This window comes from Macaca mulatta, chromosome 6 (assembly GCF_049350105.2).
Source record: "Macaca mulatta isolate MMU2019108-1 chromosome 6, T2T-MMU8v2.0, whole genome shotgun sequence".
Lineage (NCBI taxonomy): Eukaryota > Metazoa > Chordata > Mammalia > Primates > Cercopithecidae > Macaca > Macaca mulatta.
In genome coordinates, this window is record NC_133411.1 from 186000900 (window position 1) to 186013402 (window position 12503).

Below are 12503 nucleotides of genomic sequence, written 5' to 3' on the forward strand. Positions count from 1 at the left end.
TGTTAACATTTTGGTTTCTCCTATAATCTGTTTCTCCTATAATCTTATTGTTATGTGTATCTGTGTATGTCTGTGTGTATATTTGTTTTATGTATATCTAGGTTAGCTCCGTGTATATGTGCATATAAACATAGACTACTTTAAATAACTTTAATGTTTTTATAAAAACAATGCATACTCATTATGAATAATTCCACTTCAAGCAATTGCAAAAGATACAAAGAAGAAACTAAAATGTCACCCAAATCCTACCACCAAAAGAGAAATACTGTTAATATGTTGGTGATGTTTCAAAATACCAGTATACACATATGGATTACACATGTGGGGTTTTTTAATTTTCTTTTTAATTTATTTTTATTTATTTATTTATTTATTTTGAGATGGTGTCTCACTCTGTCACCCAGGCTGGAGTGCAGTGGCACGATCTAGGCTTAGTGCAACCTCTGCCTCCTGGGTTCAAGCGATTCTGCCTCAGCCTCCCAAGTAGCTGGGACTACAGGCGCGTGCCACCACGCCTGGCCAATGTTTGTATTTTTAGTAGAGACGGGGTTTCACTGTGTTGCTCAGGCTACTCTTGAACTCCTGGCCTCAAACAATGATCTTACCGTATGGTGTGTATAATTGCCTTCTTTTATGTTTTTTGTGTTTTTTTTGAGATGGAGTCTCCCTCTTCTACCCAGGCTGGAGTGAAGTGGCGCGATCTCAGCTCACTGCAACCTCTGCCCCCCAGGTTCAAGCGATTCTCCTGCCTCAGCCTCCCGAGTAGCTGGGATTACAGGTGCTCACCACCATGCCCGGCTAATGTTGTTTTTGTGTTTTTTTTGAGACAGAGTCTTGCTGTCGCCCAGGCTGGAGTGCAGTGGTGCAACCTTGACTCACTGCAGCCTCCACCCTCTGGGTTCAAGCAATTCTCTTGACTCAGCCTCCTGAGTAGCTGGGACTACAGGCGCCCACCACAACGCCTGGCTAATTTTTGCATTTTTAATGGAGACGGGGTTTCCCCATATTGGGCAGGCTGGTCTTGAACTTCTGACCTCAGGTGATCCACCCACCTCGGCCTCCCAAAATGCTGGGATTACAGATGTGAGCCACCATGCCCGGCCAGTTTTGTATTTTTAGTAGAGATGGAATTTCACCATGTTGGTCAGGCTGGTCTCAAACTCCTGATCTCAGGTAATCCACCCGCCTCAGCCTCCCAAAGTCCTGGGATTACAGGCGTAAGCCACCATGCCCTGCCTAATTTTTGTATTAGTAGCGATGGGGTTCCATCATGTTGGCCAGCCAGATCTCTAACTCCCGATCTCAGGTGATTCACCTGCCTCTGCCTCCCAAAGTGCTAGGATTACAGGTGTGAGCTACTGCACCTGGCCATACAATTGCCTTCTATACGTTTTTTATTTAATATGACATTTGTATTTCCCCATGTTATTAAAAAATTCTTTATAAGCATTTTTAGTGAGTGCATCATACCACATTTAACATTCCTCTAATGCTGAACATTTAATCTCCCCACCCCCCACTTTTTAGTGTTACAAATAACACTACAGTGAACATCTCTGTAGAACACTTTATTATATTTCAGTTTATTTTCTGGGAACAGACTCTATATCCCTCATTTTATTGGATGCACATTAAATGGTTCTTCTAAACTTAACTTACGCTTTCACCTCTGATGCTTCTCTTCAGTATCTCAAAGAATGACCGTTCTCTCTCACAACCATTATATATCTCTTTTCTGATGTTAAAAATCTACATTCATTACAGAAAAGTTGGAAGATAGTAGGCCGGGTGCAGTGGCTCACGCCTGTAATTCCAGCACTTTGGGAGGCTGAGGCGGGTGGATCACCTGAGGTCAGGAGTTTTGAGACCAGCCTGACCAATATGGAGAAACCCCGTCTCTACTAAAAATACAAAATTAGCTGGGCATGGTGGCGCATGCCTGTAATCCCAGCCACTTGGGAGGCTGAGGCAGGAGAATCACTTGAACCTCGGAGGCAGTGGTTGCAGTGCGCCAAGATCAGCCAGGCTGGTCTCAGAACTCCTGAGTCAGATCATCTGCCTGCCTCAGCCTCCCAAAGTGCTGGGATTACAGGCACGAGCCATTGCGCCTGGCCTGTAACTTGATTTTTTTTACACTCTAACACCACAAACAGAATATTTTCTCATATTATAAGATATTCTACAACATGTACATTACTTTTTTAATGACTTGCTGAAACAAAATCAACAAGCAGAGAAATTGAGATTCTATCTCTACTGGAAAACCATTGTGGGAAAGGCCAGAAAATTTCTTCTGGCTTGCCCAAAATCCTCAAAACTTCCCCAGTTGAAGTGATAAAGGTATGGAAGAGCATCTGAGACATCTCATCTCAGTCCTGCTGAGCCCCATCCGTCCTCCACCACTGGTGGGGGCTTCTGGGCCCCACATTTTTAAAGCAGTAGTTGCTAGGTTGACACCATTTCAGCCACATGGACTTGTTAGTGAGTTGTGGCATCCACTTTATGAGGCAGCAGCACAGCCTGCAGTCAACATCTAGCCATATGTTGATGCACAAGAGGCTCACAGGTATGCCTACACCAGGTTCTGATTAACTGAATTCATTGGCCAGAATCAGGGATGTTTTCTGAAGGTGAAAGTAAGAGCTATAGCCTTCAGGTCTTCTTGCCACACTCTGGCAGCCTGGCGTAGCAAAGAGAGCATAGGCTTTAGGGTCACAGACCTGGCTTCACTCACTAGCTGGGTCACCTTGGGCAAGCCACTTCACTCGTCTGAGCCTCAGTTTTTCTGAATAATGTGGCAAAGTGATACCTACCTCATTGGGGTTGTTCTGAGGACCAAAGGAGAAAATACATATACAATACACATGACTAATTTTTTTTTTTTTTTCTTGAGACGGAGTTTCACTCTTGTCACCCAGGCTGGAGTACAATGGCACGATCTCGGCTCGCTGCAACCTCCGCCTCCCAGGTTGAAGTGATTCTCCTACCTCAGCCTCCCGAGTAGCTGGGATTACAGGCACATGCCACCATGCCCAGCTAATTTTTTTATTTTTTGGAGAGATGGGGTTTCACCATGTTGGCCAGGATGGTCTCAATCTCTTGACCTCGTGATCCGCCCGCCTTGGCCTCCCAAAGCCCTGGAATTACAGGCATGAGCAAAACACATAACTAAATGTTAATGGTCCTCTTTTCTCTCTGCTCAGCCTGTTAATATGCAATGTAGCCTAAAAGGCATCCCTAGTATGGTTACCTTTTCTAAATGACCCTGTATGAGCTCCAGGAACTCAAGCCTCAATTTCTGTATCTGTGCATTGGTTCCCAGCTCTGCAACTGTATTACTTCAAGGATGAGAATAAAACTCCCAAACTTTGTGTCCCACTTGCTGTGAAGTTCTGGGAAATGCTGAGGTATCCCTGCAAGAGTGCAAGTATGCGTCTCGAGTCTATTGTAATTTGACAACTTGATAGCAGAAGTTCAGAGCCTCCTAAGAATATGAGAAAAATCAGGATTTGTGGGCTTACAGTAGTTAAAGTTGCTGAATGAAATAGCCAGTCTTTGGGCTCCCTCAAATCTTCGCAGGTTTCCCAATTAGAGAATGCATTCACGTGTGTGATTCACACAGGCAGTGCCACACTGCAAGTGGGATTAACTGGTGTCACAGCCCTTTCTATTCAGCATACTCAAAAGCCTGGCACCTTCTGGGTTTTTTCATTGTTTCTGTTTGAACTCTCTCACCGCAGCTCTGTCGAAACACCTTACAAATCCTTTCCTTGTGGCCTCCACCTTAGCCTTGCACCAGAATAGAGAGATGATAGACCCAGACAAGTTCTGCAGCCTCTGCCATGCGACTTTCAACGACCCTGTCATGGCTCAACAACATTATGTGGGCAAGAAACACAGAAAACAGGAGACCAAGCTCAAACTAATGGCACGCTATGGGCGGCTGGCGGACCCTGCTGTCACTGACTTTCCAGGTGAGGGGGCCTAGCTCACACCCAGAGCTGGACCAGGGCTTAGCCACTGGGGCTCCCTGGACCAGCCGACGTTGTGCTTTTCCTCCTTAGGTCTTGTAAGTAGGGTTTGCAAACTCAGATACCTACAGAAGCCAGATGAGAAATTAAAATGAGAGCCAGGAAGGGGATATGGTCAGCTGAAGAGTGAATGCCACTCCTACTCAGCTGTTACCATATCTTTCAGGTTTTCTTTCTTTTTTTTTTTTTTTTTTTGAGACGGAGTCTCGCTCTGTTGCCCAGGCTGGAGTGCAGTGGCCGGATCTCAGCTCACTGCAAGCTCCGCCTCCCGGGTTTAGGCCATTCTCCTGCCTCAGCCTTCCGAGTAGCTGCGACCCAGGCGCCCGCCACCTCGCCTGGCTAGTTTTTTGTATTTTTTAGTAGAGACGGGGTTTCACCATGTTAGCCAGGATGGTCTTGATCTCCTGACCTCGTGATCCGCCCGTCTCGGCCTCCCAAAGTGCTGGGATTACAGGCTTGAGCCACTGCGCCCGGCCTTTTTTTTTTTTTTTCTCTTTTGAGACGGAGTCTTGCTCTGTCACCCAGGCTGGAGTGCTGGAGTGCAGTAGCACGATCTCAGCCCACTGCAAGCTCCGCCTCCCAGGTTCATGCCATTCTCCTCCCTCAGCCTCCCAAGTTGCTGGGACTACAGGCGCCTGCCACCTCGCCCAGCTAATTTTTTTGTATTTTTAGTAGAGACAGGGGTTTCACCGTGTTAGCCAGGATAGTCTCGATCTCCTGACCTCGTGATCCACCCGCCTCAGCCTCCCAAAGTGCTGGGATTACAGGCATGAGCCACTGTGCCCGTCCCTCTTTCAGGTTTTCCAAAGAGTCTGGAAAGCCAGATTTATATAGAAATCCGTCTGTTTTTATTTTTGTTTTTGTTTTTGTTTTTGAGACGGGAGTCTCAAGCCACCGCGTCCGTCCTTTTTTTTTTTTTTTTAAGAGGGTCTCTTGCCGGGTGCAGTGGTTCACGCCTATAATCGCAATACTTCGGGAGGCTAAGGCGGGTGGATCATGAGGTCAAGAGAGCGAGACCATCCTGGCTGATATGGTGAAACCCCATCTCTACTAAAAATACAAAAATTAGCTGAGTGTAGTGGCACGCACCTATGGTCCCAGCTACTTGGGAGGCTGAGGCAGGAGAATCGCTTGAACCCGGGAGGTGGAGGTTGCAGTAAGCCAAGATCGTGCTACTGCACTCCAGCCTAGCAACAGAGCAAGACTACATCTCAAAAAAAAAAAAAAAAACAGGGTCTCTGTTTGTTGCCTGAGCTGGTCATGAACTCTTGGACTCTAGTGATCCTCCTACCTTGGCCGCCCAAAGTGCTGTGATTACAGGCATGAGCCATTACATGCAGCCTGCTTTTATCAAGTATGCATTTAAGTCTTGCCCAAAGTATTTGTGTATTTTGGTACTTTTAATGCTGTTTTAAAATGAACATTCCTTAAAGTTGACTGGAAAGGTGGTCTTCCTTATTTTGAGACTGAGTCTCCCTCTGTCACCCAGGCTGGAGTACAGTAGTATGATCTCGGCTCATTGCAACCTCCACCTCTCGGGTTCGAGCGATTCTCCTGCCTCAGCCTCCCAACTAGCTGAGACTACAGGCACATGCCACCATGCCCAGCTAAATTTTGTATTTTTAGTAGAGACAGGGTTTCACCATGTTTGCCAGGCTGGTTTCCAACTTCTGACTTCAGGTGATGCGCCCACTTTGGCCTCCCAAAGTTCTGGGATTACAGGCGTGAGCCACTATGCCCCACCGATCTTCCTAAGTTTTTTTTTTTTTTTCTTTTTTGAGACTGAGTCTTGCTCTGTCGCCCAGGCTGGAGTGCAGTGGCGCGATCTCGGCTCACTGCAAGCTCCACCTCCCGGGTTCATGCCATTCTCCTGCCTCAGCCTCCCGAGTAACTGGGACTACAGACGCCTGCCACTACACCCGGCTAATTTTTTGTATTTTTAGTAGAGACGGGGTTTCATCCTGTTAGCCAGGATGGTCTCGATCTCCTGACCTCGTGATCTGCCCGCCTCGGCCTCCCAAAGTGCTGGGATTACAGGCGTGAGCCACTGCGCCTGGCCCTAATTTTTTAACGTGTAACTTTAAATATATTGTAACTCATCAGGGTCTTTTTATAAAATCACCAACTTCACACTTACGGGAAAAATTAGAATGTAGGGACCATTTCTTATACATTAAGGGTAATTTAAAAAGACCTGGAAGAAATTCAGTTTTCATGAATATTATACGGTTAAGAGAGGGAAAATAATATCCATCTTGATGATAGTTTTTCTTACATGTGTTCTTGTTTGCTGTGAATTCATTGGGAGAAAATATTTGCTGCCTTTTTACTGTACATTCCAATTATATTCTTAAAACATTTCAAAGTCGATGTATATTTTAACATTTTGTGACATACACGTTTTTAGAATATACTAGTCCACGCCTAGTCCATAGGGGATACATTTCAAAACCCCCCATAGATGCCTGAAATGGTGGATAATACCAAACCTTCTATATACTGTGTTTTTCTCTCTGAGAACCAACATGGCTAAGGCACTAATGAGCAGATAGCATATACAGTGTGGCGAACAAAGAGATGATTCACATTCTGAACAGAGTACAGTGGGATAGCTTGGGGTTTCATCACGCTACTCAGAATAGCCAGCACTTTAAAAAACTTATGAATTGTTCATTTCTGGATTTTTCCTTTTTTTTTTGGATAGGGTCTTCTCTGTCCCACAGGCTGGAGCACAGTGCTCAATTATGGCTCACTGCAGTCAGGAGCTCCCAGACTCAAGCATTCCTCCCACCTCAGCCTCCCAAATTGCTTAACCACAGGTGTGCGCCACCCCACCTGGCTACTTTTTTGTTTTTTGTAGAGTCAGAGTCTCGCCATGTTGCCCAGGCTGGTCTTGAACTCCTGGGCTCAAGTGATCTACCCACCTCGGCCTCCCAAAGTGCTGGGATTACAGACATGAGCCACCATGCCAGATCTGCCTTTTTTTTTTTTTTTTCTTTTTTGAGACGTACTTTTGCTCTTGTTGCCCAGGCTGGAGTATAGTGGTGCCATCTCGGCTCACTGCAACCTCCACCTTCCAGTTTCAAGCGATTCTCCTGCCTCAGCCTCCCGAGTAGCTGGGATTACAGGTGCCTACCACCACGCCCAGCTAATTTTTTTTTATTTTTAGTAGAGATAGGGTTTCACCATGTTAGCCAGGCTGGTCTTGAACTCCTGACCTTGTGATCCACACAGCTCGGCCTCGCAAAGTGCTGGGATTACAGGCATGAGCCACCTTACCTGGCCAGCATTTTTTATTTCATATTTTTGGACTGCAGTAGACCACAGATAACTGAAACCATAGAAAGCAAATCTGCGGATGGTGAGTGGGGTGTGGTGGCGGGGCTACTGTAATAATTGCATAGTATAATCTATTACTCCAGAACAGAAAGATCTCGAGTGAACATCACTAATTTGATTTACTTAGATTTCTGAGTAAAAACTGGTAGATTTCTGAGTAAAAACTGGTTCTATAAATTAAGAAATAGTAGCTTCTTTATGGTAAAGATACTTTTCTGAAAAGTACACAATTGTATTGAAATTTTACTAATATATAGATTTTGCTACATATTACTATTATATATTACATTTACAAGTATGTAGTTTTTTTTTTTTTTTTTTAAGACAGAGTCTCGCTCTGTCACCCAGGCTAGAGTGCACTGGTTCTATCTCGGCTCACTGCAACCTCCACCTCCTGGGTTCAAGCGATTCTCCTGCCTCAGCCTCCTAACTAGCTGGGATTATAGACGCCTGCCACCACACCAGGCTAATTTTTTTATTTTTAGTAGAGACAGGGTTTCATCATGTTGGCCAGGCTGATCTCAAACTCCTGACCTCAGGTGATTCACCTGCCTGGACCTCCCAACGTGCTGGAATTACAGGCGCGAACCCACCACACGCAGCCCTAATATGTCGATTTTTTTGAGACTTCATATAGCTATCCCTGAAACTGTGGGCACTAAGAGAATTTGAGAAAGTTACTTCATAAATGTGTGGAAACTGGAAATTGACTCCATATCTTTGGTAATAAAGGGGTAATGTCAGTGTTTTCAACATCCTGGTGTCCAGTCTAGAAAGACTTGGTAGGAGAAAAATATTAGGCTTTTCCAAAGGTTTTCTTAACATAAATTTGGCCTTGTTGAGTCCTTTTTAATTTGAACCAGCAAAGTATCTCCCGCTGCCTCAGGAATAACTTACTGATTAAAATCGAAAACTAGGGCCAGGCACAGTGGCTCACGCCTGTAATTCCAACACTTTAGGAGGCCAAGGTAGGTGGATCACTTGAGGTCAGGAGTTCGAGACCAGCCTGGCCAAGATGGCAAAACCCTGTCTCTATTAAAAATACAAAAATTGGCCGGGTGCGGTGGCTCACACCTGTAATCCCAGCACTTTGGGAGGCCAAGGCAGGCAGATCACCTGAGGTTGGGAGCTCAAGACCAGTCTGACCAACATGGAGAAACCCCATCTCTATTAAAAATACAAAAATTAACCAGGCATGGTGGCATATGCCAGTAATCCCAGCTACTCTGGAGGCTGAGGCATGAGAATCGTTTGAACCCAGGAGGAGGAGGTTGCAGTGAGCCGAGATCATGCCACTGAACTCCAGCCTGGGCAAAAAAGCCAGACTCCGTCTCAAAAAAAAAAAAAAAATATTAGCTGGGCGTGGTGGCATGTGCTTGTAATACCAGCTACTTAGGAGTCTGAGTCAGGAGAATCTCTTGAACCCAGTTGCAGTGAGCTGAGATGACACCACTGCATTCCAACCTGGACGACAGAGCGAGACTCCATCTCAAAAAAAAAAAAAAAAATCTAAAAAGTCAGGAAACAGGTGCTGGAGAGGATGTGGAGAAATAGGAACACTTATTACACTGTTGGTGGGACTGTAAACTAGTTCAACCATTGTGGAAGACAGCATGGCGATTCCTCAAGGATCTAGAACTAGAAATACCATTTGACCCAGCCATCCCATTACTGGGCATATACCCAAGGGATTATAAATCATGCTGCTATAAAGACACATGCACACGTATGTTTATTGCGGCACTATTCACAATAGCAAAGACTTGGAACCAACCCAAATGTCCATCAATGATAGACTGGATTAAGAAAATGTGGCACATATACACCATGGAATACTATGCAGCCATAAAAAAGGATGAGTTCATGTCCTTTGTAGGGACATGGATGAAGCTGGAAACCATCATTCTGAGCAGACTATCGCAAGGACAGAAAACCAGACACCGCATGTTCTCACTCATAGGTGGGAATTGAACAATGAAAACACTTGGACACAGGGTGGGGTACATCACACACTGGGACCTGTTGTGGGGTGGGGGGAGGGGGGAGGGATAGCATTAGGAGATATACCTAATGTAAATGACAAGTTAATGAGTGCAGCACACCAACATGGCACATGTATACATATGTAACAAACCTGCACATTGTGCACATGTACCCTAGAACTTAAAGTATAATAAAATAAATAAAAAATTATTACTGAATGGAATATTCATTTTATGCTAGTTATTTCAAGTTCTTAAATACATAGAGGAACGTATTATAGAAAGACCTCTGTCTGTGGCTGGGTGTGGTGGCTCACGCCTGTAATCTCAGCACTTTGGGAGGCCGAGGCGGGTGGATCACCTGAGGTCAGGAGTTAGAGACCAGCCTGGGCAACCTGGTGAAACCCCGTCTCCACTAAAAACACAAAAAATGAGCCGGGTGTGGTGGTGGGTGCCTGTAATCCTAGCAGGAGAATCACTTGAACCCGGGAGGCAGAGGTTGCAGTGAGCCGAGATCGCGCCATTGCACTCCACCCTGGGTGACAAGAATGAAACTCTATCTCAAAAAAAAAAAAAAAAAAACGACCTGTGTCTCTTTAAGTTTTGTTTTTTCTCTTTTTTTTGGTCCTTATGGAGAACAAATAAAGACTCTAAAACTAAGTTGTATATTATCAATTAGAGATGCAGGTGGCAATCAAGCCAAATAACATAACTTTAAAATCCCGTGTTCTTGGCCGGGCGCAGTGGCTCACACCTGTAATCCCAGCACTTTGGGAGGCCGAGGTGGGTGAATCATTTGAGGTCAGGAGTTGAACACCAGCCTGGTCAACGTGGCGAAACCCTGTGTCTCCTAAAAATGCAAAAACATTAACCAGGCGTGTTGGCGTGCACCTGTAATCCCAGCTTCTCAGGATGCTGAGGCAGGAGAATCGCTTGAGCCTGGGAGGCGGAGGTTGTGGTGAGCCAAGATTGTGCCGCTGCACTGCAGTCTGGGCGACAGGGTGAGACCCTGTCTCAAAAAAATAAAAAGAAAAATCAGGTTTTTTGTTGTTGTTGTTGTGTTTTTTGAGACAGAATTTTGCTCTTGTTGCCCAGGCTGGAGTGCAATGGCGTGATCTCGGCTTACCGCAGCCTCCGCCTCCTGGGTTCAAGCAATTCTCCTGCCTCAGCCTCCCAAGTAGCTGGGATTACAGGCATGCGCCACCACGGCTGGCTAATTTTGTATTTTTAGTAGAGACGGGGTTTCACCATGTCAGCCATGCTGGTCTCAGACTCCTGACCTCAGGTGATGTAGCCGCCTCGGCCTCCCAAAGTGCTGGGATTACAGGTGTGAGTCACCGTGCCCAGCCTGAGATCATAGATTTTCAAGAGGACTTGGATTTGAAGAAAATCGATACTTTTTTATTTAAAAAAAAAAAATAGGCAAAGAGGCAGGGGTATTAAATCCCCTTTTGATAGGAATATATACATTATAATTTTAATTTCCACACATTCCTATAAATAGATATAATTTCGACCACTTCACAAAGAGGTTGAGACCCAGAGTAAATGGTTTGAGCTCATACAGCTGATAGGACCTTGATATTAATAATCCCCGTGTTGATATCACTTTGGGTCTTTAGCTCTGTGTGGCTCCAAACCTTACACTCCTTCCACCTGCCTCCAGCTCTGAGCATACTTGGCAGGAGGCTTTCCAAGTATAGAATGTCTAGCAGAGGCACTGAGCCCCACTCTATCCCCCTTCTTACTTACAGAGGTAGGCTGTTGACCTAGAATATGCAGGCAATGACTTCAACTGACAAGGATTCTACCTTAGCAAAGAATTCAGGTGTTTTTGTTTTTGTAGAGATGGTTCCACCATGTTGGCTAGGCTGGTCTGGAACTCCTGGCCTTAAGTGATCCACCCACCTTGCCCTCCCAAAGTGCTGGGATTACAGGCATGAGCCCGGCCTATTTAGGTTTGTTAACAGCTTGACTTCTCCCTGCTGGCTTCGTTCAAAGCCACTCATTCATTTAGTTCATTCATTTAGTCAAGTCATCTAACACTTACTGATAGGAGCTATGGCCCAGGGCTTGGGCTCGGTGCTCTCACATTTCATTACCTGATATAATCCTGACGATAACTCTGTTGAACAACTTTGATTATCACCATTTTACAGATGAGGATATTAAAACCAGAAAGATGAAGTGATTTGCCACAGGTTCCACACTAAAGAGTGGCAGAGCCTGAGCCCACATTGAAACCCAATGTAGTTCTGTGTTGGATCCAGAGACTAGTTCCTGAGGGTCCCTGACAAGTGTCTCATGGCAAGTATGGATCTACTGTAAAATGACCTAGGGTATCCAAATCCCACCTGGGCAAATGCATCATCTACCAAGCAGATCAAATAAGGCTTAGAGTGGTTTTATACTCCAGGCTTGCGTTTCTCTCATATTTACCAGAGAAGGCCAGAACTAAAACCTACATAGCATTCAGGCAAATCCTTCTTGCCCCCAGAGCATTGAATGTCCCCTCCAGGTTACTGAAATCCTTCTCTGCTTCACCCCATCACTTACTCTCCCTAATTAGGGTCTTGTCTCCCACTCAGTAGAGCTGGTTTCTGAGCCCCATGCTGGTCCCCCAGTTTCTTCAGCTTTTTATACAGGACAAGTTTTCAAGTCTTACTAAATTCATAGATAGTCAATAAGTATTTATTGGACTTTTACCTAATATGTGCCAGGCATGGTGGTATATATGTAGTAAACAAGACAGGTATTGTCTATGTCCTTATGGAGCTTACAGTCTAGCAGAGAATACAGGCATTGAGCAAATAGTTACAACTGTGACAAACTTTAGAAAAAAAGACAAATGCAAGACTGGGCATAAAATGAGGGGAGATAAGATGGGGGAGCAGGGATCAAGAAAGGCCCCCCAGAGGGCAAGTAGGATAGTGTGGGACATAGTGATGTGGAGGAAATGAGCAGGCGTTCACGCATGACTTTGTGGGTCATGTTAGGGAGGTGGGCCTTTACCCTAAGAGCCCTGGGAAGCCGTTGCCAGTTTGAGTTTTATGGGCAGATCATCCTGGTTCCAATGTGAAGAGGTTTGGAGCCTGGGCAACATGGCAAAACGCCATCTCTACAAAAAAAAGAAAATACAAAAATTACC

The 12503-nt window shown here is 45.2% G+C and overlaps 1 protein-coding gene across 8 annotated transcripts in view; it reads left to right on the forward strand.

Annotated features, from left to right (window-relative positions):
- Positions 1 to 12503, forward strand: part of ZNF346 (zinc finger protein 346) — an 81362-nt gene that overhangs the window by 46514 nt on the left and 22345 nt on the right. For 3 of the 8 annotated variants that reach the window (XR_013395021.1, XM_077937463.1, XM_015141491.3), the window contains exon 5: positions 3744 to 3977. The exons of 3 other annotated variants lie outside the window; for them this stretch is intronic. Coding sequence is in view for 3 of the 5 variants with exons in the window: in XM_077937463.1 (XP_077793589.1) it covers positions 3744 to 3977 (234 nt within the window). In the remaining 2 variants the exon portion in view is untranslated. The remainder of the gene's footprint in view (positions 1 to 3743; positions 3978 to 12503) is intronic. 2 more of the 8 variants (XR_013395022.1, XM_015141492.3) reach the window with 1 other exon arrangement.